The 26,629-nt window shown below is 40.3% G+C and overlaps 1 protein-coding gene across 1 annotated transcript in view; it reads left to right on the top strand.

The window, feature by feature from the left end:
- The first annotated feature begins 802 nt into the window (after positions 1-802).
- The window catches only part of LOC119740867, a 191,326-nt gene continuing 165,499 nt past the window's right edge, over positions 803-26,629 (top strand). The window contains exons 1-18 of the mRNA XM_038216324.1: positions 803-1,161; positions 7,184-7,439; positions 8,713-8,991; positions 9,136-9,414; positions 11,509-11,760; positions 12,780-13,037; positions 14,752-15,000; positions 16,042-16,155; positions 17,025-17,198; positions 18,373-18,585; positions 18,799-19,065; positions 19,780-20,034; positions 20,401-20,685; positions 21,410-21,661; positions 22,380-22,664; positions 23,982-24,079; positions 25,373-25,535; positions 26,222-26,518. Coding sequence (XP_038072252.1) covers positions 1,105-1,161; positions 7,184-7,439; positions 8,713-8,991; positions 9,136-9,414; positions 11,509-11,760; positions 12,780-13,037; positions 14,752-15,000; positions 16,042-16,155; positions 17,025-17,198; positions 18,373-18,585; positions 18,799-19,065; positions 19,780-20,034; positions 20,401-20,685; positions 21,410-21,661; positions 22,380-22,664; positions 23,982-24,079; positions 25,373-25,535; positions 26,222-26,518 — 4,033 coding nt within the window. The 5' untranslated portion in view covers positions 803-1,104. The remainder of the gene's footprint in view (positions 1,162-7,183; positions 7,440-8,712; positions 8,992-9,135; positions 9,415-11,508; positions 11,761-12,779; positions 13,038-14,751; positions 15,001-16,041; positions 16,156-17,024; positions 17,199-18,372; positions 18,586-18,798; positions 19,066-19,779; positions 20,035-20,400; positions 20,686-21,409; positions 21,662-22,379; positions 22,665-23,981; positions 24,080-25,372; positions 25,536-26,221; positions 26,519-26,629) is intronic.

Raw genomic sequence — 26,629 nt, 5'->3', positions numbered from 1 at the left:
CAGGTCTTGTTTTCTTTTACATCGATCCCGCCCACTGAGTCATAACTGATAAACACAAATCCAAAGAGAGCAGTTAAATATTTCCAGTAGAACTTTCACGCCACAGTGAACATTTATTGTCGCTGCTGTGCGGATACCACATTGAATATTGCTGCCCAGTTAAAGCACTGCCCCCTTTTTTACATTTTTTAAACAACGTGTTTACTTTGTTTAGTTCCACTTCATCCGGCCGTAAACCTAATCAAAATTTAGGATTCTTGTGAGCCAAAGCTTGAAGTTCCTTTGTCATGTCATGCCCCGTTGCTGTCATTCTGGACTGTGGGTCATTATGTTTATCATGGATGAACATGCACTTTTAATGTTCTGTAGATTTGAAAACTATACTCTATTGCCCAATTCCTTGTTGTTTTGATTGTTTGTATGTCCCTGTTTCGTAATTAGCAAGGTTTCTATTTCATCTTATCAGTGAATGCGCGCTGTCGAAGGCCTATACTTATACGAGGCTATCGCCGCAACAACAGGTCCCTGTGTGTATTATTCCAAGCGTCAGCAATACACAACCAGTACCATGGCTCACTGGTATAAAATCACGGGCAGTATTTCATAAAAGAATGGTTTACCATAAAAATAGTCCAGCCCTTTTTGGGAGAATGTGTTTGTCCCGCGAATTTGTAAGAAGCTTTTGTTCGGGGGTAAAAAAGCAAGAGAGCGAACCAGCCAATGGGACGATTATAATATGCGTGTTCAAGGCTGCGCCCATTTTTTTTTGGATGAAGGCATGCAGTGTACACCCATGCTGAACTTGCCTCTCCATTTGTAAAACCAATACTGACGAAAACGCAGTTATGAAATTACTGTGCTTCGTCATTGGGCGTTTTCAACCATCAGGAAACGGAACAACTTTCCAAAACTGATTTTTGTCTAAACTCCAAGCAGTTACTTTATGACCGTTTTCTCGCCAAAAAATAACGATATTTGCCAACTCTGTACCCTGGAAACAGTTCGCATGATTTTGATTTAGTCGGGAGAAGAGATTCATCCGAATATTCCTGGGAGTTTTTGAGGCATTTTGTGGCCAGGTTAGGGCCACTGCCGGCCTCAGCCATGGGGGACAGAAACTTGGCGTGTTTCTGCTTGATACTCGCAACACTTCTGTTCAAGGTAAGTTATTGAGACTGAACGATTTGTAAAAACAAAAATACGTTCAATGCGGAAAAATGATTTTTAGTATGGGTGTCCGCATTGTTGGCGATAACGCAAGACACAGCACTTTATATGCTCTCATTATAATGTAACACAAATCTGAAACCGAATGTGAGTAATGTCAGACAGTTATTAAAACTTGAGGGGAGGAAATGGAAAACGAAAATCATGTTCGTCTGCATGATCATGATAATGAAGCCTGTAAGAAGATGACAATTAGTCCTTTCAAATGTTCACGGTATAATTTATTATCATTCCCCAAAGTTATTCTGCCCGTGGTCTTCAACATAACTCTTCGTTTTTTCCTCTCATATAATGAATTTTAAATTTGTATGTTTCATTCAAACGGAAAGGGCTTTTTGTTCAACGTTTTCAACTCTCTTTACATACGCTATATTTTCCTAATTTTGTGACCATAATGCCCCCAAAAAGATAAGCGTGATAATAATAATAGGTGGCCGCAAATAAATCGAAACTTGTTAAGTAAATATTCCACAATTAATCGATTTCTTTTTTTTTTAGACTTTTCATTCAAAAGTGAATAACTTTTTGTCTTAAAAAAAAAAGGAATTTAAAATCAAAATCTATTTTTCGGGATGAAACCCGAAAACAGTACAAGGAGAGCAACCTGGCGAATTGTGCTTTCAAAATTACATGTGTAATTTTTGAGAACTTTCAGACAAAATATTGAAGCGAAACGTATTCGTATATGTTTCTGTGTTTTCTTGGTCGAGTTGAGTATGGTTAATTGTGATGCATGTTTTGAAACAATTTATAAATGGCCAAAATCAGTTTGGTTCGCGCCGTTTTCAGTTTGTACATCGAAAAATGTTAACAGATGAAATTTGATATTTGTTCATGCAACATTTGTGTTTCATGAGTCGTGTCCCATGAAAGCAAAAGTGTAAACATTTTTTTGGTAGGCCTAATTGATTCGTCTCCAGCAATTGTCTGTACTTGTTATTTCTGAAATAAATCATGGGTATCATTTTTTTTGGGGGGGGGGTGTAATTTGCCGTCTTTTTTTTTCTATAATAGGAAAATAACAAAATCGTGAAATTTATATTCACGTTGCAATGTTGTAACACTATTTTTCTGCGTAAAGGGTGACGCCCTGAACAGTCCATGGTTTCGTTTCGGCGTGGCAATTTTGATTGGTTTCTTCTCCCGAAGCTATTACTGTGGAAGTGCAGAACTTATTAATCAAACTAATAAACTTCTTTTGATTATTTTTTTCAATGACATTTTCCCCACTTTTGGACTTTTTAGACATCGCTCGAAATTTAATTTGCATTATCGTCCATGAGGTGGAAGTTATGTACTGCTTGATTTACCGCATTTATGTGTACTCTTGCAAAGTCACAACAAAATAAAACACAACTGGTTGTGAAATTGTATGTCCGTATTTAATTCTATTATAAATACCGACCAATAAACTAGCAGCAAATGAGATATTTTATTATTTTTTTCTCTGGTTAAACAGTGTGTACGATGTTTGAGCTATATTTTAATAAAGGTTGAAAGGGCCGAAACACCGCCACTGTGAAAAAAAAACACTAGCTTCTAGAAATTCAAACAAAATTGGAAGGAAACTAAAGGAGAATCTTTGAAATGAACTAAAATGAAGTAGAGAATCACTTTTGCAGTTAAATCAATTCAGAACGCTATGATGGCGTTATAGAACCGTTTGACAACATACTTCTTCCTTTTCTTTACTCTTCAATGACTGATGTGCACACTCAAAAAGTGCTATCCAAAGCCCGCAAGGAACATGAGCAATTAAAACCAGCGTTATTTGTCGTTTATTTACATATCCTTGGAAGTAAAAGTTATTTTAATACCAACTATTCACATGTAAAACTTGGAAAGCTTTATCCGAGCAAACTCAAACGGAATTGATATTGGGGCATTCAGCGGTCAAGCGTCCCATTGTGTACGAGGATTGACCGATCCTTGGAAGCTGGCTGATTAATCCCGCACAGTGAACAGTCGTCAAGGTCAACTTTTTTGAGGTCATCAGAAGAAGGGACTTTTTGCTCGCGTTAAAACCTTCCCACCCCTTCGCACGGGGGTGAAGGGCGACCAGATTCTGAGAGCATGGAGTGGAATTATTTCAAAGTTGTTTATTAATCTCCGCAAATCTGGAATCGGCAGGATATTTTATACTCTCAAAATTGGATTCTCAAACGGACTGGTAAAATAAGTGCAGTAGTCTTGTGGTACAAGGTTCGTCGCACACCGTAGACGATTGCTACTTACTTTTTGTTCATTAAGAATACTTAATTAGGTTTTAGGCCTCTATTGGTTTGGACCTATAGTAAGTCTTTTTATCTAAAGACTATGATTTATAATGTCCCCAAGCAAAACGGTTTTTTTTTGGGGGGGGGGGTTCAAAAACAAGTTGAAATTTGACCGAAAATTTGAGTCGAAAACAACGTGACTCGCATTAATGATTTTTTCCCCTAAAGATGCAATTAAATTTAACACACCAACGAAACATATATTTAACAAGTATGTTCTTCCGCTCATTTGAAAAAGGAATTACTGAAATTGATGCATGCTATGAGTTATGCACATTTTACTTTAAAAAAAATCCATTTTTATAGCTGTCCGTGGAATTAATGTCATTGGAAGCTAGTGAGTTGAGTGGGAACCAGAGATTACACACAGGCATTCAGATACAAATGAGATTTTCATAATTTTTGTCAAGACTGAAACATTATTTTTCTACTGTCACATTTTGTGTTTTGAATATGGGGACTTTTTATTTTTGAAAATGATGGTGATTTTTGTCTGTTTTCCTGTGCACAGTTTCGTTCATTCATGAAAGCAGGAAAACACCCTTGTTTAATGATCATTGGTGGACAGCTGAATTGTGTGATGCTTGTGTTAAAACAGACATAACTCGTGAAAATATGCAAATTGCGTGCCATCTTCCCCAGATACTATACAATAGTGTACTTATCCCTACGTTACTTTTATTACACGGAGCAAGCAATACATTATTTAATAATTTTTTTTTTCTCATTATGTCACTTTCTTTTTGACAATTCGGAAAGATGTTTATGAAAATGAAGGCACAATAATGTGCAGCAATGTTATAGTCACGTGGTATTTATCACAAATCGCTATAAATCTAGGTAGACACCTAAAGTATGGTGTTCCATCGGCGTCGCATTTTTGGGCGTCGCATTTTAAAGCTCTGGCAGGGATCATTTTGATAAATTTCATGCAAGACTTTCATACAATACGGCCAGCAGAGCTCATGCACACTCGCACTCGTTTTTCTTACATTTAAAAAGACACACGAGCAACTCTTGACAGGTTTTGGTCATGTCATTAATTTTGCATTTTTGTATGCAGTGTTTTTCCCCTTCTAGGTAGGCCTAGCTGTTAAGGGAATAATAATTGAAGGGAATACTGTATTTATCGGGTAGAAAAAAACGCCTTTGGCGACTAACACAGTGTATACACGTCATATCTTTACTCCGTCAATAAATTATGGTTATAAAAGTATTTCTGCAGTGGACCGAATCGCCTGGCCTCACTACGCCTCGGCCTTTGATGCAAAAATTTGCATATGTTTGACTCCATTCATGGGAAATTCCTGAGTTGAAAAGATCGTTCGCTTCATGCACATACCAAGCATTAATAATACAGCCATGTAGGCACTATTTAATCCTACCTAACCCCACGCTATAGTATAAGCTAGTCGTGCTTTCGAAATGCCATCATGTTTTTCAATCAGGTCTCTGGCAGTAACCCAACATTCCTATTTTTTTTAATTTCAAACTTTTGACCTGCTTTTCATATTTGTTTTTTCATTTTATATTATATGGGGGAAAAATAAGAAAGAAAAGCATAGCAACTTGAAACGCAAAAAAAAAGAGTTATGGCAGCAAATAAACGGGATGCATATGCCCCATGTTAGCCTACACGGCGACTTGACATTTTGTTTTCCTCTTACTTTCGAAGAAAGACTCCAATGTTCGCCGAAGTTTTTTTTTTTTTACACAAAGTCTAATTTTCCACAATGATTCTTTGGGAAAGTCCCCCGACATTCCCCATATACTTGGGGAATGTCGGGGGACTTTCCCAAAGAATCATTGTGGAAAATTAGCCTTTGTGTAAAAAAAAAAAAAAAACTTCAGCGAACATTGGAGTCTTTCTTCGAAAGTTTACAACAATCCCCAAATTAGCATTAATTATGCATAAAGCCGCCCTCTTTAAAACTTATCATCCAATCAAAGTGCTCGGTCGGCCAATTTCTTTTCATTGAAATAGCCCCCTCTCTTGGCGAGGTGTGGTTAGGAAAGTGGTGGCGCTAATTTGAAGAAACGAAAAAAAGCAAGCAAAAACATTGAAAATTGCTTGAATGATGTTTCATAACTAGAAATGTTTTACAAAGGTTGTGGTAAGTCTTTGGGTAGAAAATGCGAATGTGGTATCCAGACGACAATTCTTTGGTGTGGCCTCGGTATTGCTGCGCTGTACGTTCGGCCACACGCCTGGTTTTCCAACAGTGATGATACTACTCTAGTCCAAAGCCTGGCGCACTTTTTTTGGCATTTTTTTTTATACATGTATACCATGGCATACGGTTGTATTCTATGATAACTTATCTTTTGTCCTCCTGGTAGATAAAGTAATCTTTCTTATAATTTTGAGAGAAATTTAGACATCTTTCTGGAGTCCTCATGTGCAAATTTCGGACTAAACTCCTCCGTACTAGATTGGGAAACCAAACGTGTGGCCTATAAGTATAACGTATACTGCGCAGCAATACAGAGGCCAGTGGGGCTAATGAGTCGAGTGCAAGTCATAAAGTACATGAAGTAGGGCTGGCCCATCGCCGGGGGCGATGACTGACCTTCGTAGAGTTAGTACTACTTATAGTAGGCCCTATATGACTAAAAAAGTGGCATCTTGATACAACATTCTTTCCGAAATGTATTTTCTGACAAGAATGGGAAAACGTTGACAATTGATTGTCATGATTGTTCATATCTTATTTCATTGTATTTATTCAAATATTTGCAATGATTGACCATCATTAAGACTAGCCTCATAAATGTGGCCAATTTACTGGACTACCTCCATGTAAATAAAGGCCACACTTCATGTACAGAAACATGTCGAACTTTGTCAAATTTTGATTTTCACGTTTAGGCTTAGTTTGATCAGAAAGTGCTTAATTACTGATCAGAAAGTGCTGCCTTTTTCAGATGCTTATTTTCGTGAAATTTCATGTTGAAATTGTGATACGCAAACGTGTGCAAACGAATCTGGAAATTTCACGAAAAATAGACATCTGAAAGAAGCCGCACTTTCTGGTTAGCTTATAAAGAGGGTGAGTATGCTTCTAAAGTAGCTTGAGTAACTCCAGCTGACATGCTCCATATTCATTCACATGTGAATGAATATGGAGCATGTCAGCTGGAGTTACTCAAGCTACTTCTAAAGCAAAAATAAACTACAAACTAAGCCTAAATGTGAAAATCAAAATTTGACAAAGTTCGACATGTTTTTGTACAGGGTGGAAGTGTGGCCTTTATTTACGGAGGTAGTCCAGTACATTGGCCACATTTATGGGGCTACATCAAGACTAGCCCAGGTTGGATGATGTTTTCTTTGCATTAAGACTGATGTCTAGGGTATGAACTTTGCTGCCATAGCTAAAAAAAATTCAACAAATTTTGTTTATACTTTTACCTGATGAAGGAAGCTGAAATTTTGCTTACATATTCCTTGTGTCCAGAATTACAAACAAAGATGCTTGGTTTAGAAAAAGTAATTATGTCCGTGTAATTATGACATGTTAATCAAAAATATATATCGTAGATACTCTGTTTCATCAAAACCATCTTCAGTACGAACTTCCCGTGCGCTTGCGTAAGTCTTCACATGATAAGTTACCCACAATCCCCAGAAACCTAGCTTTTACTTTTCAAACTTTTAAATTTTGAATTTGTTTTTGCAGCCAGCGGAAGGACAGCTGGGAACAGCCAATGAGACGGTAACCCCTTTCAGCTACAAGCTGCAGTGGGCAAACCCTGTAACGGTGCAGACGGTTGAAGTCACAGAGGTTGACACTGGTACCCAGACCGAAGACTCCCCATTTGATATTGGTCCGAATCCCATCAGCGAGTTTATCGTTTACCACCTGAAGCCGCTCACCAATTACAGGATCAGACTCACTGATGCCTCGTCTGTCGAGTACACTGAATTAACATTAGGTAAAGATAATCTTATCTTTTTTTTTTTTTACATTTAATAGTCGGAAAACTGTAGTACTGTGAATTTGTGAATGCTAGTCAACAGCATGCTTTCGCATCCCTCGTCATATTTTAGGGAGTCAGGTTGGCGTGGCGGTACTTTCCTCGCCTTCCACCGCTATGACCGGGGTTCCAATCCCGCCTCGGCCAATATGTGCATTGGGTTTTCAGGCCCTACCTGATTCCGTGGGTTTTCCCCAGAATATTCTTCTGGGGTATTCGATTCCTCCCACCTCTAAAACTGGAATTTCTTCTCGTTGTCTCCTCTCTACAGGTTTCTTCAGGCTTGCGAGCTACAGTGCCTAGGGCGCTTTTGAGGAATCTTTTGGTTTCATTACCAGAAATAAAAAATATATTTTTAATAGTGCTGGAGTTTTTCATTATTTCCATTCAGAAGGAAACATTTGTGTCATTAATGTTAATTCTACAACTTTCCTTATTCTCCCACATTGTTAATGTGCTTTTGAGTTTATCAGATCTAAAATGAAAAAAAAACAAAAACAAAACAACGTTATTTATACCTGCATTTAAATTTTGGATGAAGTCTGAAGAGTTTTTTTTTTAGACTGATGATAAACTTGTAAGAAATGTCTTAAGAGCAGTGACAAATATTAGCGTCAACATGCAGTGACGTGGATCCAGGATTTTCCCAACAAGGGCGGTTAATTTAAGTCCAAAATTTGTCAGGGGGGGGGGGGGGCTGGGGAGTGGGGGCATTATTCGGATGAAAACTTAAAAGAAATTTGGGATTTTTTAAGTTAGTAATGAGCATTGTTCAATCGGAGTTGGGGGAGGGGGAGGGTTTATAGTGGCTAGGGTGGTTAGGACCCCCCTCCCACGCAAGGGCGGATCTAGAACACAATTTTTTGGGGGGCCCAAAAAAATGTTGGTCCCCCCCAAAAAGTGGGTCAAAAATTTTTTTTTGGATTCTAGATGCTCTGTGGTGCGATCTGAGGCAATTTCTGACCACTTTAACCAATGTTTTTTTGAGGAAAAGATGGTGGTGTACTCATTGCCTGCCTTTATTGCGATGTCACATAAAAAAAAAAAAAAATTGGTTTCGTTTTTTGGGGGGCCATGGCCCCCTTTGGCCCCCCCCCCTGGATCCGCCCTTGCGGGGGCAGTCCCACACCCCTTTCCGTGGACCCGCCCTGGACATGTTTCACCAATTTCAAATCCCGTCCTAATGCCCCCAAGTATTCGTATTCATAACATTCCCACTTGTACCTTGCAGCTAATGTGCTCACTCGGATCGGCACCAACACCCCGGGTATGATGGCCATCGAGTTACCCAACCTAGCCATTCCGGACGGAAACTCAGCTGTCCTGGTTCAAATCGAGGACCCCATCAACAACAACTCGCCGGTGATCACAACCAAAGCTGTAGTTGGTAGCAATAGGATCCTCACGTTTGATAATCTAACACCGGGAACACTCTACCAGTATGAGCTGCGCATTCTGTCTTCAACCAATCAGATTGTCAGTGTGGAGGGCGTGTCACAGTTTCGAAATGGTTGGTGCATCACATTTAGTTTCTTTCATTATTACTGTTATGTCAATAAAAGCCTGGTTTTTTACTTCATGTGAAATGGCCAATGATTATCCTCACAATTGAAATTCTGTTTTAGGTGTTTTTTTTTATTTTTATAATTTCCAGCTCCACGTCCACCCAGCGCCTTCAGCTTCTCCAACCGACAGGGCTCCAGCCTCACCATCACCGTCACTCCCTCCCAACAACAGAACAACGTGGACTACTACAAGGTCACCTACGTGGAGAGGAACACCCAGACTTCTAATAGTGTACAAACCGTGGCGAATACCGTGACGCTGACCGGACTGAATCCCAACTCCCCGTACGACGTGACCGTGAGGTCGGTGGCTGGCATCGGGGGTGACCTGGAAGAGAGCAGCAGCATCTCCAATGCGTTTACTCTAAGTACTGCCCCCAGATTTCAAGCATTTCCCACAAATTCCATCCTCTTAAGACCAAATGAGCATCCAGAAAACCTCAATTATGGGGTTGACACTAGACTCTACTGTGGGAGTGAGGGGGGGGGGGCAAGGGAGAGATGAAGAAAAACGCATTGGGGACTTGGTAAACATGTCCCAAAAGTTTACCTAGCTGGCATCTGAAAATGCTTTCCCACTTGATTTCTGTTCCTGATTTGAAGAATGACTGACTTGGCATCTTAAACGTGTGGCATTTTTCACTCTTGGCACTTTTGAGCATCTCAACGCAATGACTTTGGGACATTTTGAAGTCACAAATTCAGCCGAGTCCAAGTCTGTCCCAAAGATTTGAATCTGGGGCCAAATTTCATATTGAGCTGCTAAGCAGAAAATCCTGCTTAGCAAAATTATGTGCTAAGCACAAATTTGCTGAAAACCAGTCATTGATGATATACATTGTATGTTTTTTTTTAAGCTGGTAACCTGTTTTTGCTAAGCAACAGTTTTCTGTGCTTAGCAGATTTATGTGCTAAGCATAGTAGCTCCATAAACCAGAGTTACAAAATTGGGACTCTGGTCCAAGTCTGAGTCACTAGTACATTCAACCCTCGAAAAAATCCCTTCTGCTATCTGAACAGCAACGGAAATCAAAAAAATTAATCCTCTTCCCCTGCCATGCCTTTTACACAGACTAGTCACCAGCAGTCAGATCATATTTCACACAAGCACTGTGACTAGTCAAATTCAGCCAACTGATCAAAACAGGCCAGTGCTGGGCACAGCTGGCTTATCAATCACTTACAGTCAACGCATAGCTGTATCAAGTTACATAAACAGTCACAGCCAGTCAATCCTGCTTTTATATAGGCTGGAAGCTCTGAACTGTTGAAAACAGTCACTTGATTGATTTTGACTGAAAGGACAACTTGGCGCAGAATGTGTGTTTGTATAGGAGGGTTACAGAACTCTGAAGAATGTCTGTTGAACATTGGTTGGGTAACACTGAGGGAAACAAACCCAGGTTATGTAATTTGTGGGAGATACTGTTATTTGAAGGCAGTCCCTAAGTAAACGCATCAATAAATAAAATAGACAAGGTTTAAACGAGCAAAGTTTTACCCTACCGAGGTAAGACAAGCTTAAGGCACAAGGAAAATCTGTAATTGTTTTGAGCTTGTGGGTGAGTATGCAGTAAGCAAGAAGGCAAGCTAGCATGAATGAAAATAGGACACAGACAGATTCGATATGAGTATATATGTGAGCACTATTTTAGAAAGTTGCCTATTTGTGAATGACTTATACAATGACAGTGCAAACAAGTGCAGCCATACGTGCTGAAAGTATCTGCGCCAGTTTGCAATGAGGCTTGCCAGTAAGTAGTTGGGGCTGTGAGTTTGTACGAGGGGAGTATAAATCAAGAATATTATCAAAGAGGCATGCAAGTTACACATCAAGCAGAGAATGAAGCCCCCCCCCCCCCAAAAAAAAAGGCAAACTGAACAGACAAATTAGGTTTGAGGGGTCCCCAGTTTCCCAGTGTGTCAATAGAAATGTAGCAGTCAATCCATAAATTTTAAAAATACCAGCACTCTCTTTTTGGAAAACTTATGTATCGAGTCTGAAGGTGTACTAAATGCTCTACACAGTGGGTTTTATCCCATCTCGCTTGGACACCCCATTTCAGAGATACAGCTAAAATGAAAGGACTTGAATTCCAAGTTGGGCCACTTTTCAGATTATCTGGTACCTAACGAAAGCCATTCACAAACCAAGAAGGTGGTGTGGACATGATAAGAAAACGGCTCAAACAGATCTTACAAGCTTTGCCGCCACTTTTCAACAAGAGGTCCAAATCACACACAACAGAAATCCTGGCAAGGGTAAAGAAACGCTCTATGGTCTCATGGTAATTCTTTTACGAAAAGAAAAGATTTAGTTTCCACAGAAAAAAAATAAATATTGTTTGACTGCTACATTTGCTTTTGAGGCACGCCATATATCTTACCGAAGGATAACATGTAAGTAAATGAAAGAGTTATGGGCACTTGTCACCATATTTTTTTGTGTCCATCTCTTGCAGCTTCCTTGGATGTAGAGGTTCGCCGGGCCACATTCCTGGGCTTGACGTGGGAGAGCGTGGGCAACGATATCCAGCAGTATGAGCTGGAGTACAGTCCTAACGGGGGATCTCCACTGTCTCCCATCACGGGGGTCGCCACCCGGCAGGTTTTTCTTGGGGGGTTGACTCCCGGCACAGAGTATACCTTTGACTTGTACGCCTCTGCCAGCGGGATCCGAGGGGATCTGATCACCTCCCAAGTTGTGCAGACATGTGAGTAGCTGTTTACCTATAGACTCTGCGCGCAACCAGTAGGTGGCGCTTTTCAGAACCCTATTGGAAGGACATGTACTGCGCAACTTGCACGTGTTGCGCAAAGTATCTTTGACTTATTTCATTCTAAACCCATAGGGTCTATGCTTGAGCGTCAGGCGCCGTTGTCATTGCGTTTGAAAACAAAATAAACTGATAAAAACATAATGCGAAAAAGCCTAAGTTCCGTTCATCGAACAGACATAGAGGTTTGTAATGTTTGTACATTACCGATGTTTTAAGACATTGTGAATTGCAAACTGTCTGATTTCATATAGTATGTGTACAAACATCTTCAGCAAAAAAACAGAAGAATGTAGCAGCAAGGCCCCCAAAAATAATAGTTCTGCTTCCGGTTACCCTACCTACCCTATTTTGACAGCCCCTACCCTAATTGTTTTGGGGGAAAAATGAGGGAAAACCCCAAAAGCATCAATTACTACCTTTTACCCTTTATTACACGCAGACGCCTCCATACACACAAAAATTTGCCCCCCAAAAATATATTCCCTACCTACCTACCTTATTTTTAAATGCCATATAATCGGAAGCAGAACTGTTTTTTTTTGTTTTTTTTGCCTAACCCTTATTTTGTTTGCGACCTCAAACTTACGCAGTAATTGCACCTGGCATTAGTGGCATATAAGAATATATACCTCTCCCATATAAAACAATTTTGAAAAGAAAATATCCGTTTTGGAGTGTGCATTAAATTTATGCGTTTTCATCATGCAGTTATGATTTAAATTTACACCTCGAAAGCAAGTGTTGTGATATATATTCCATTTTTTAAATGTTATGTTTAAGCATGTTAGCACATTAGGGACTGAGGAAATTTAGTAATTTAAGTGTTAAACTAACACTCTGCAAAAAAAAAAGAAAAAAGAAGAATACCCCTGTTTTTCGGAAACCAAAATCTTTCTCTTACCAACTCCAAAAATGGCAGCGTCTTTTTTCTTTCACATCCAAATACAATCCAGTGCCTGATGATGTGGAATTCTTTGAAATTACCATGACGGAGACCACCATAGACATCTCATGGCAAAAACCTGGGGGTCAAGTCGACTCTTACGCTATCTCCTACACCCCTGGAGGTACCGAGGACGTCACTGTCACCGATACTCAGTACACCCTCATGTGCCTGGAGCCAGGCACAACCTACCAGATCACTGTCAGAAGCAAGCGAGGTGCCTTCTTCAACTTGGATGGCGACACCAATGTCCAAACGGCTACAACAAGTGAGTTGGGCAGTTTCTATCCTCCTGGTTCTTGCTGGACCAGGGCCCATTCCTTGGCTCTGCTAACCACAGAAATCTGCGCTGGCAGTCTCCATTCTGTGCCAAGGCCGTGTCCCGGTTACTTGGCTACGACTTGAAATTACACGCGCGCCTATGGTAGCGGCTACAGCCACTTCACATAGACATGTGTGCTATTTCAAACCGTAGCCAAGTCATTGGGATGCGCTACCATAGGCACACCTACGATAGTGGCTGCAGCTACTTCCCATAGACATGTGTGTTATTTCAAGCCGTAGCCAAGTCATTGGGATGTGCTACCATAGGCGCACCTACGATAGTGGCTGCAGCCACTTCCCATAGACATGTGTGCTATTTCAAGCCGTAGCCAAGTCATTGGGATGCGCTACCATAGGCGCACCTACGATAGTGGCTGCAGCCACTTCCCATAGACATGTGTGCTATTTCAAGCCGTAGCCAAGTCATTGGGATGCGCTACCATAGGCGCACCTACGATAGTGGCTGCAGCCACTTCCCATAGACATGTGTGCTATTTCAAGCCGTAGCCAAGTCATTGGGATGCGCTACCATAGGCGCACCAACGATAGTGGCTGCAGCTACTTCGCATAGACATGTGTGTTATTTCAAGCCGTAGCCAAGTCATTGGGATGCGCTACCATAGGCGCACCTACGATAGTGGCTGCAGCTACTTCCCATAGACATGTGTGTTATTTCAAGCCGTAGCCAAGTCATTGGGATACGGCTTTACAGAGCCAGCACAAAATTCTGTGCTAACCACGCAAGCACCAAATGCTTAATTACAGTTAAAGGCATGTAGGATCTTTCTCTTGTTATGCATTTTGTTCTTTTCCAATAATAGCATCACCACAACACCAACCTAAACTGAAGTTCCGGCTCAGTGGATGATACACTTTTCGGAAAAACAGTGATAAACCATGCACACCCTAGTAAATAGGCCTGAAATTGCCTACGCTGGCCAAATCATGATTTGTTTGCCCTCAAATTCTGCAGTAAATTCTCCTCCATTTTTGAGGGCCGTGAACTTGAGGATTTGTTAAAACAGAAGGGTGGAAGCCATGCAGAGGACTGCAAGCTTGTATTAGTGTGAAATGTGGATGACAATGGAGTGTAGGCGTCCGTTTTCAAAATGGCGATGCCCTCCAGGCCTGCTCTTAGGGGAGATCATCTTTGGATGGAATTTTCTCCCAAAAGTCAACCCCCAAAAATGGAACGGAAAATGAAAGATGACGAAATAAGCCTTAGTTTGATGTGTGTCTCAAACACCTTGGAGAGTTATGAGTATTTTTAACAAATTTTGGAAGTGCATGTAATTATCACTGAGGTCTAATACTGGTCTGCAACCTCATTAAGTATACGGTTTCATCAATAAGACTCTTTATAGGACAATTCTACATTTCTTGATTTCTTAAATGACAGCAAGCCAGCTGGCTGTTTAGTACCAGCCACATCTTTAATCCTAAAAAGCTTTTTGATAATAATTCACCAGCTGACTTTTGGGATGAATGCAAATGAACCTGTAAGTGAGCAAGTCAGAACATTTTTAAAAAAAATTTAAAAATTTTTTGATTGTGGGTAAGAAGTTTGCCCTATTTATTCATCGGTTATTTTCGCCCCGATCTTTATAAAAAAAAGTCATTCAGAAAGATTGAATATTGAGTCACAATCTGTCTTTCAGATGCTGGTACTCCGGGCTTAGTCAACATCAAAGCCATTGGATCCACTTCTGTCACCTTCACATGGAACCCCGTAGATGGTGCTACGTCCTACACTGTCACCTTGTTACTGAACGGTCAGACACAGGATGTGAGGACTGTGACGGCACGATCCCTAACATTGCCAATTCAGAGCGGCGTTCGGTCATACACAATCAGGGTGGTAGCGGCGTCGACACCGAGTGTAACAACCATGAAAACATTTACGTCACGTGAGTTTTTGATTGAAAGCCTTTCCAAAACCCTCTTTCATTCTGTCTTTATTCTGCCCCTCCGTTCGGCAGTTGTTTCATTTGAAAGGAAAGAGTCAGACATGACATTTTAGTTTGTGCAAACGGCAAACTGTTTAAGCCGTGTTCTCTAAAGGGCCATTCTTTGGTCACTGTGTGACATAAAATTTGACTCGCCTGATTTTTGAAGCTTCATCAGGTTTATAGTACTTTTCACTCCCTACCTCAGAGTATAGTTTCTACTTTCACAATTTGTGTCAAAATATTTAGGAGGGCTCATCAAATTTTGGTCACCTGTGTGACATCAGACGTAAAAGTTTTATTGGGCCAATATCGGAAATTATCTTTCTTCTCCAAAGTTCTTAGGACACACACGCCCATACTAATTTTGGAGTAAGACTAGTCTATTGTGATTTACAGAATGCATAAACAATGTACACCCTCTGCTTTAGTCTTACAATATGGGAATTGTTCTGTGGTCATGTGTGTGGCATTTTGATTGGTCACATTTGTGACTCTTTGTAATCAAATTTATGCTAATTTATGCACAGAAAGACCAACTTAGGAAACATCTTAGGAAATTTGTGTCTTTACTTACATGTACTAGCAACTCTTTAGTGAACAATAGTCATTTGTAATACATCACATAAAAACGTTTTGCCCCCCCCCTAAAATTATGAAGTTTTAATTTCTGAAGAATCTCCCTAAATGGGACTGATGAGGAGAAATTTATTTAAAGGCCCGATGAGAAGGGATAATAATAATAATATAGCACCTTAGCAATATGTGAAGCAATATGTCATTGTATGTTGCACTTTCTTGGCAGTTTGCACCATTTGAATGTGGGTTTTATGTTCCGCAATGCACAGACTTATCCATAATGCAGTGCAACTTGCACTTTCCAGAAATTCTAGAAAAAGAGTCGATTTTTTAAGCACATACCTCCCTGATGGTTTCTTATACTTCTCATTCTATTGCTTTGTCAAAATGTCACGAGGTATGCATTTTATGTTTGTATTTCAGCCCCCATTACACCAGGAACTATAACCCCCAATTATGTAACTTCTAAGGACATCTCCTTCTCATGGGGTGCTTCATCAGGAGCATCTGATTATGTTATCACCTACTACCCAACAGGTAAGTCTTAGTTCAAAAGTCCTAAATCCTGAGTCCTAAGCATGGGTCTTGTTTACGTTATCACCTGCTATTTCAAACAAGCTCTACCTCAACGTTGCGTACTTGAGTCCTAAAACATAGGTCTTAATTACGGTTTCATGTGCAAATTAGGTACTACTTCAAAGTTGTAATCACCTACTATTACAAACTGGTGCTAACTCAAAGTTGAAATCTTGAGTCCTAAAACATATGCCTTGATTACATTATCACCTACTTTGTTAAACAGGTGCTACATCAAAGTTAAAATCTTGAGTCCTAAAATGCCCTTTGTCCTAAATCATGAGTCTCAAACCTTAGGTCCTGATTATTTCATCACCACCTACAAGACAGGTCAGCCTGATCCAAAGTCCTAATCTTAAGTCCCAAACTTGAACAGATTGCTAATCTTGAACAGATGAGTCCTTATCTTGAACAGATAAGTCCTAATCTTGAACGGATTAGTCCTAATCTTGAACAGATTAGTCCTTATCTTGAACAAATTAGTCCTTGAAACAGGCTAGTCGTTATCTTGAACAGATTAGTCCTAATCTTGAACGGATAAGTCCTAATCTTGAACGGATTAGTCCTAATCTTCAGCAGATTAATCCTAATCTTGAACAGATTAGTCCTAATCTCAAACAGATTAGTCCTTATCTTGAGTACAGATTAGTCCTTATCATGAATAGTTATCACAATCCCAAAAGCTAAGTGCAACTTAAAGGTGAATTAATACCGCATTAGTCAGACTTTTGCAAAATCTGCATCAGTTCTGTCTACCCTGCAGAATTTGGTGCCGTTTGATTCAAGTTATTTGACTTTTTACTTTCACCCACCCTTTACGTTTTACGCAGGGAATAGTGACGGTGCCGTGTCAGTTCAAGTCCCCAGCTCAACCACCCAGTATGAGATATCCGGCCTGACTCCTGAAACCCAGTACACGGTTGAGGTCAGGGCACTCCTGTCGAGTGCTAGCGATGAGTGTGTGACTGTACAGAGCCAGCCTGTTTCTACACAGTACACCACAGGTATGTCCATTCTTCATTCGCGATTTTCTCTTTGTTGTTCAGGGCCCAATTTCGTGGAACCGCTAAGCTGATTTTTTTGGCTTATAGCCTATTGATGTGCTAAGCATGAATGGGCAGAGGACTAGTCAGAAGCAATAGGTATTGCAGGACAGTTTGGCTGGTAACCCGATATTGCTTAGCATATAATTTCCATGCTTAGCAAACTTAGGTGCTTAGCAGCTCCATAGAATTGGCCCCGGGCCCATGTACAATAAGCAAGTTCGGTATTTCAATGACCCGAGGTCATTCGGGATAACATCGCTGAAATACCGAACTAGCTTATTGGCAGCAATTTCCAGAGAAGAGAGAAAGTGTGGCTTATTCTGAAGTAAAAAATCAACAAAAAAACACCAAAATAACCAGACAAAAATGTTAGATGGAGTGGATTGAAACATCTAGGTTCACTGATTTTTCATTTCAAAAGTGTCCATTTTCCATTGCAGGACATTGCATATTCCAGTCTAACCATAAAACTGTGTTGGACAAACGTGCTTCCTGCTTCGCGATGTGGGCGATCTATGCATTTAGTGTCCAAAGTGTGGCATTTTTTTCCTGTCTAGCCCTGTTCACCTCTAAACTTTGTAATTTGCCATTCAAGAATAATTAAGAATGACATCAAACGTTTGTTTAAGTTGTTGGGTAGGTAGTCTGCTATTCGTAATCACTCTTGGAGGATGACTGCGTTAAGGAGTGCACCCAGAATTATACAATCATAGATGTCAGATGCAACAGGGACAGGAAAAAAAGTGCTACAGCATTTGAATAAAAAAAAAAACCAATCCAAAATCTGTACAGAAATTATTTCATTTCTAATGTTTATAGCATTGAAAAAAAAAAATCTATTTCAAGTAGTGAACTCTGGTAATTCAGTTTCTGACCCTAAACATCAATCCAAATTTTAGATTTAAAAGATGTAGATTGATAAAATATATTAAATGATGAAATATATCATATAAGTATGCATTTGTAAAAGAATTTGTGCTTTTTTAAATGTAATTGGAGAAGTGTGAACCAAAACAAAATTAAAAAAAGAAAGATGTTATTTTCACCTGAATATGAATTCAATCAATCCAAGTTCAATTGTGTTTTTCTGAGCATTATATTTTAATGTTCAGGATGTTCTTTTTGTCCACAGTACTCACCCAACTCCAGATTGTGAGTTTTACGGAAAACCTGATCACAGTCACCGGGTTTGTCGTTGGGCAGACTCTGAACTACTCACCTGGGGGAACGCCCATCGTTACTGACACAACTAACGAAGTGATTTCTGGGCTGACTCCTGGAGTCGTGTATACGATTCAACTCTTGAACGGTGCAACTGTGCTTGATCAAATCAAACAACAGACACGTAAGTTCATTCAGCTGTAGTCATTAGGGCTGTTCAGTTTGGGAACTGGAACTGGAACCGAAAGCAGTCTCCAAACCGCAGAGGATCCAGAACTCGGAACGAATGTTGCATGGTGATGCCACTTCTTTCATCATTGCAAAAATGTTGAAACAACATGAATCGGGGACTGAGAAGTTTACTCTAATTTGCAATTTCACTGACTGTTTATTTCAGTTCCCGCCAGGCCCACTATTGTCAGCGTCACCAGTGGTTTCCCGCCAGAGACCACACTCGTTGTAGTCGTCGACAACGAGGGTAGTGATTACGACAACGTGGAACTGGTCTACTCTCCGAACGATGGTTACAAGCCCTCGCCGGTCATCCAGAACGACTTGACCTTTGTCCTTGATGGTTTGACCCCCGGCCTGAGCTACAGTATCGAAGCGACGACCATCAGCGGAGATCTTCGAAGCGGAACCACAGTTGGACAAGGAAGCACACGTTAGTTTCTTTATTTTTTTTGTCCGATTCACAGAACAACTTCAATATTCAACTTATTCAACCTATAGTCATAGTAATATATTATTCATAACACACTTTCATGTGAAATTCACCTCTCAACTTGACGTGTACAAATGTATTAATAATAGATATTATAGACTTTAGAGTTACCGACAGGTATTTAATCTAGAGGTAAAAGGTACTCAAATAAAAAAATCTTTTAACAATTTGATTTTCCAACATTCCTTTTAGGCTAAGAAAAAAAAATAGAACCTGTATTTCCAGTTACCCCACGAAACCTAGAAAATCATTCGGAACCTAAAGTTCTTTTTCAAATAAAATGAAACAAAAACTTTTGTGGCACCCTCCTTCCTTTTTTGCGGACATCGTCTTGCATTTCAATTTTTTCATCTGAATTTTTTTTGCAAGTTGGTCGGCAGTGTGGCCCTCTCCATGCCTTACAGCCTAAATGCAGAATGAACAGATAATTCATATGTTGACTGTTACGCATGCATGCATGCAAAAACAAAACAAGCCAAAACGAAACAACACAAAAATATTAATCAACTGTCATCCCATCCAATTTTTGTCTGGCTATATATAATTTACAATTTTTTCGTACCAACTCACCTGTCCAATTTTGTTGTCAGTGTAATAGGAAACACAACACATTTCTTTGCCTAATTAACTTTCCTGTTTTTTAATTCTCCTCAGTTGCGGGTGATCGAGGCCGCATCTACCCACACCTCGTGACAACCACATCTATAGCCCTCAAATTCGGCGCCGTGTCCGGCTCCTCGGGTTACACCCTGACCCTGAGACTGGACTCTGAGGTCCAGCAGGTTCCCTTGACGGCCCTGGAGCGTTACCATGAGTTCACTGGCTTGTTGCCCGGCACTCTCTACGATATCACCCTCACGACGGTGGGGCGCAATCCGCCAGTCACAACGACGGCACAGATACGAACTCGTAAGATGTGGCATTCATTATGAAAACCCGCCTTTGAAATTTTTTTCATTTTTTGTTGAGGTATTGTTGATGGACAAATTTTATCAGTTTATAGCAAAAATCTACCCCAAATTTCTTTTACGATTATTGTTCCACACAGAGGAAAATGGAATCACTCAAAAGATTAATTTTGTTATTATCGTTAGGCTGATTTGAACCGTTGATATTTTAGCTTCAAGAACAGGTTTTTCATGTTTTTTGTTGGACCTGTCCGCTTGAAAAGTCAAAGTTGTAGAATTTGCCTCGTTATTAAGGAAAGGCTCTGGACCTACAGCATTTAACATTCACACTGAGAAAAGTTTTTTGAATTTCTGTTTCATCAACTAGTGGTGGATGTCCCAGCATTACTGACTGTGACGCCAGTGTCACGCTCTATCACTGTGACATGGTCGCCTGCTGCTGGCTTTGTCACCCTCTATGAGCTCAGCATTCGGAAAACCAGTGAAACCACGCCAGTGTTAGCGGGCACGGTCGCGGCCGATGACGAGAAAACATTCACCTTCGAACATCTGGAGCCGGAGACGGACTACATCGTATCAGTCGCGTCGGTTGTCAAGGAACTGGACGGTGTGTTCCGAAGCAGTGATTCGGCGACCCGGACAGTGCGAACTCGTAAGTTGAACAAGATTTGTGACCATGTAGGAGAACTGAATCAAGGCCATAGCTGTATTACTCACCTGTGAGCATTTTAGAATAGTTCACAATATACATTCATCGAGTCCTTTAAACATGTATTTCAAAGTCCATTCGTCCAATTTTTAGAGTTTTGACTCTTGTGAACTGGTGGCAGACGCGTTGACGAGTCCATCGCAAGTCCATCACAACTGCATCACTATTCCAATCCAGGACATATATATCAAATTACAAGTCCTTTACAAGAAAAATATGACCAGTCAAGTACAGTCTCAAGAAACGACCAGGAGGAGCAATAACCAAAGAATGCCTTTGTTGGAGTTCACAATATACATTTGTTGTAGTTCATTCAATTCGATTCAGTTGACGTATATTTAGCACTCTCCAATAAACCAATACAAAGTTGGATAATGTAAGTGCAATACAGTTATATTTAAACAAGCAATTCATTAGAATAGCTTGTGACTTGTCTTGAGACTGACAGACTTAAGATTGACTGGTGCTTGACTTGTGATTGACACGTGACTAACTTGCGATCAACCTTCGATCAAATTCTGAGAACTTGACCAAAAATCTATGCTGGGCTCTAATGAGCAGTTCATGTATTCGTAGCATTTGCCCTACTGAAAAAAAAAAATCTAATTGATTGATGAGACTTTCTTTTATAACAATTATCACAAACGTTTGTGTGTCCTCTTCACAGTGTCCTCAGCAGTGCGCTTGCTCTCCAGGACTCAAAACGTCTTGACGATACAGTGGGATGCCCAAGTGGGAGCCGATACCTACAGCGTCATCTTCTCACCGGAGGATGGCAACCAGCAATCTCCCAGCGCCGTGCTCGGATCGACGTCCCTCGCCTTGGAAAATCTGAGATCTGGGTTCCGGTACGACATCAGCGTGCAGGCTTTAATCTCAGGGACTGCCACACCGATTGGATCTCTCGCTGCTTGGACTGGTAATATTATTTTTTGGGGAAAAATGTCTCTTGCTACGATATTAGTCTCTCTAATAAAGCTTTTTTTAATATGAACTCTCTGTTGGGACTCTAGGTTGAGATGTATAACTGATTATTGAAAGCCAGTTAGGAGACAATTTTCTACGTGGTCACATGAGTGTGCAAAGTGGCACTCAAGTTTTTTTTTATAACTGTGATGCTTTGAATAAGCACTTCTCCCGAGTTTGCATTCTCCCGACCAAAGAGACTGTTACTATATCACGTGATTCGGGGCAACCCTTACACTAGCAACCCCCAGCTCCGGCATGGTCTAATGTCTTTGTGCCATTCTCACCCATTGTGACACAATGTATTGGTGCTGAGCGTCTCTTACGTAACTATGCAAGAGCTTGCCCCTAATCATGTGATTAGCAACAGCGTCTTTACTCAGGAGAATTCAAATTTAAAATGTGCAAAGCATTTTGAGCAAGTCAGCGTACCAGATGCTTTTCAAATGTAAACCCCTAAGGGTATAGGTTACTCGCAAATTATTATGACCTTTCAAGAAATGGTGTTCAGGCTCTTTAATACAGGGTGAGTAACAAAAAAAGGAAACCCAAATGTGAATTTTTCTCACAATCACACAGGAGAACATATACAGTGTTAGTAAAAATATGTCAGGAAGGGGGAAAACCCAATTTTGAAGTTTCTATTGATTGGATTTTTTTTACCACTATAGTTCCACCACCACCAGCTTCCATTACAGTAGTTGACGTCATCAGCGTCCACATCATCGTGACCTGGGAAGCTCCAACCGAGCCCGGTGATTACCAAGGCTACCGCGTCACCGCTGTCTCCGAGGGCGGCTCGGAGTTTCAGATGATACGCAAAGGCCGGTACGAGGAGAGACGGGCGACGTTTTACATCTCGGCGCAAACCACCTACGAGCTCTCTGTGTACACGACCACCGGCACGGCTGTGCAGGTTTTCCTGAGTGATCCCGTAGCCACCACAACCACCACAGGTAGAGTATCTTTTTTGGTCAGAACTTTAGAAACCATGCCATCTCTGCATTGAATTTAACATTTGAAGAGATTTACAGGGTGAGTAAAAAACACGAAAGCCAAATTGCAGGACCAATTTTTGAATGAAGGTTTGCATGTAGCACTTCCAAAATCTAGGATATGAAAGCCCAATCAATGAGCTTTCTTTTAGTACAAGAATCATTCAAATCACTCATGTACTTTTCAACAAATACCGTTTTAAATTTCTGTCCACGGATCACAAAAAAGGTCAGTGTTCTTTCAGCAAAAAGAAAACAATTCACATGCATCCCTATGAGAATTGTTTTCGTATTGCTGAAAGAGCACTTAACATTTTTTTGATCTGTGGACAGAACTTTAAAAACGGTGTTTGTTTTCAAAATTCCGTATCTTGAAAAGTACACGAGCGATATGAATGATTCTTGTACTACAAGAAAGCTTAATGACTAGGCTTTCATATCCAACATTTTGGAAGTGCAACAGGCAAAACATTATTCAAAACTTCGTTCTGCCATTTGGTTTTTTTTTTTACTCCAAAAAGAAAGTATGACCTGGATTAATGATTTTTTCCCCCTTAAAAAGCAATTAAACTTGACACACCAACAAAGCATATATTAAACGAGCAGGTTCTTCCACTCATTTAGAGAAATAAAAACAAATTACAGAAATTGATCCATGCTAGGAGACGTTATGCATATTGTACTAAAAGAATCCATTTTTACAGCTGTCCATGGAATGCCATTTGAAGCTATTGAGCTGAGCGAGAACCAAAGATTACACACAGGCACTCATATTCAAATAAGATTGTTCATAATTTTTGGTCAAGACTGAAACATGAAACATTATTTTTACCGTCAGATTTTGTGGTTTGAATATGAAGAATTTGTTTTTCTGAAACAACAGTGGTGATTTCTATCTGTTTTCCTGTGCACAATTTTATTTTGTTTACTCGTGCGTAGGCAGGAAAACGCCCTTGTTTCATTGTTTGAACGGTAAATGATCTTTGGTGGACAGTCGAATTTTGTGTTGTTTGTATTAAAATGAGACATAACTTGTGAAAATATGTCGTGCAAATTTTGTGCCATTTTCACAGATACTAGTCAATAATATGAACTTTATCCCTATGGTATTTTTTTTTAGCAAGCCACATATTTTTAAAAATATTGTTTGCTCATTAGGTCACTTCAAGCGTCATACTTTAAATATATCAGTTATTTGGAAATGTGCAGAACTCCATAATATTCAGATGCTTGACTGTTTTAATTTCGATTTTTTTTTTTCTTTCTTCACTTTTCTAGAGGAAAGTTTTGCTGGTGAAATCATCAACCACGGGTCCACCACTACCACTGTAACTATTTACTGGACTCCAACTAACGACTCAGCAACAGCATACACAGTATGTTATCCATTTAGTCATTTTTTTTTTATTTATTCATGATATTGTTTGAGTACCGTTTTGCAGTATTTGGAGCCTAGAGTGTTGTAAGGCAAAACCAATGTGTGGTTGTTCTAGTAGCCTTGCTACCAGTAAGACCAGCGCCCGATTTCATAAAAATCGTCTTAACTAACGATGCAACGCAGCACTGCAACGTATCATATCACTGCAGAGTATCACAGCCCTGACCCATTTCAGTTGTAGGTATATTTATAGCACAGTACGGTGACTTTTATGTATTTAATGCATGCACAGTACACAGTCATCTGATATGGGCAAACAGTCACTGGATCTTCTCTCAAAAAGTGTTTAAAATGTAGAACAAAATGGCAGCCGTGTGATTTTGTTTTAAAGGAAAATAAAGGACGATAAGGCTGCATCCGAATCAGCTGTCTAGAGCTAGGGCTAGGTCTGTGCCCATTGAAACTGCGCAGGGACGCGCTGACAATAGACATAGCCGTAGATCTGGAAGCCCGTTTCGGACACGGCCTAAGCTTGTGGTGGACTGTTAGCTACTTCAGAATTTGAATGTTCAAGGTTAATTTGTATTTACTTTGATGCATATTCCATGACATGTTCACATACATTGTCAACAATACAACAAATCCGACGAAGGTTATTAATCAGTTCGGAACGGATAACCACACACAGAGCGAGGCCGGAAATATCTGTCAGCGACTCGCTCGCAGCGAGCGAGGCCGGAAATATGAGTGTGCTGCCCGAGGGTGATGGCTTCAACCCGCCTGGCATGTAGTCGGGTGAAAAGTAATCCAGCGCCTCGTTTTGTTCTTGTCAAAATAATCCCCGGCGTGAACTGGTTAAGTAACTAATATGTAGAAATTTCAGCTCAGTGGGTATACTTTTGGGGAAACTGTGAAAATGCATCATATCTTCAGTTTTTTATTGACACAAAGCATAGGGTTCCTCTTTTCTCAAAAATGACAGCATACCAATCAGAATGATTTCACAGGATCCATAATTATTACAATAAAGTAAGATACTTCATGATACTTTTGACAGTTCCATTTTTTAATGTTTGCGAATGGTGTCTGTTACCTTTTCACAGTCCTGCCTAACTCTCTATTTGTAAACGTTTAGGGGGTAATTTATGCACGGAGTTCATGGCCAAGTAGCAGCGCCTGTGAAGCTGTCGTTCACCAACTTTTTTTTCCTATTTCTATAAATGTAAGCACTTGGTAATCACAAATTGTCTGCCACATTATTATTTGAGCAATGTCTTTTCCCCCAAAACAGCTAACGTTGACAGACGGTACGCCAGCGAGCCAACGCCAAGCGGTTGTGACTGGTATGGATGAATACACCTTCACTGGTCTCCAGCCTGGCGTTCCCTACACAATCACACTTAGTGTGGCAGGTGTGGGCAATCAAGCGCCCCAGACTGCCATGGTTAGAACAGGTAAGTTGGTCTGGTATCCTGTCTCTTGCCGCAATCATTGGCCGGTCATGCGAACCAACGGCTTGATCTTGCATGAATTTTTGGCTGTGTCTCTGTTTTCAGTTGACAAATGCTTTCATTTTGGTGAATTTGTCAGGTCGATAGCATCTGTTAGCTACATTACACAGGTGTTACTAAGTAACAAAATAGTGTAGAAATGTTGACTTTCTCCAGTGAAACAAACCTCCCCAGCTAGGTGGTGTATTGAATGTAAAGAAGTCTATCACATCTGGAGGCTAGTGATTTAAAGCAGTATTGCACACCAACCACAGACACTGCACAATTTTATTACGTATTTCATTCTTCCTTTAACTGTATCCTTTAATGTGCAAAACAGATTTAAGTTACGTGTCACCACAAAATGAGCTTAAGGTCAATTTAAAAAAAAAATTTAGTTAAGATATTGCGGATCGTAACTAACAAACTTGGAGAAGGAAGAAGGGTACTCAAGGATAGAGGTTCAGCTTTTTCCCACTTGGTTGAAAAATCACACTTTGTGACTGCTTATGCTCATTTTGATAATAGGCCACAAAAAGGAACACAAGTATTTCGTATCAAGGTTAGAAACTTGAAAACCTCCCTGTTTGTTTTTGAATTTTGCATTTGAAGAAAAAAAAAAATCAATGACTCTGATTTTGATGTTTTAGCTCCACTGAGTCCAGCTTTCATCACCGCCCAGGCGGTCAGCTCAACCTCCATCGTCATCGCCTGGACTCTGCCTGCCGACACCTCCTCATTCCAGTCCTACCTGATCAACTGGTTCCCGGCAAGTCACCGTGTGAGTCGACCGCCGGTGACCGTTCCCAGCGGACCCACCGTCATGAATTATTTCATCACCAACCTCGAGCCCGACACATTCTATGAAGTATCGCTGCAGACCGTGTCTGGGGACGCTAACAACTTCGAATCCAGAAGCGAGAAAGTCTTGCTCCTGGAAAAAACAGGTAAAATCGTCCCTTCTTATCGAACAAATATCTGTCGACAGATTCAATGGATCAATTTCTAGTTTCAACACTGAATCCAAACTAAACTATATTTATAGGTTTTTGCATAGG

This window comes from Patiria miniata, unplaced genomic scaffold (assembly GCF_015706575.1).
Source record: "Patiria miniata isolate m_02_andy unplaced genomic scaffold, ASM1570657v1 HiC_scaffold_5, whole genome shotgun sequence".
NCBI classification, from domain to species: domain Eukaryota; kingdom Metazoa; phylum Echinodermata; class Asteroidea; order Valvatida; family Asterinidae; genus Patiria; species Patiria miniata.
This window is presented reverse-complemented; position numbering and strand designations above follow the sequence as displayed.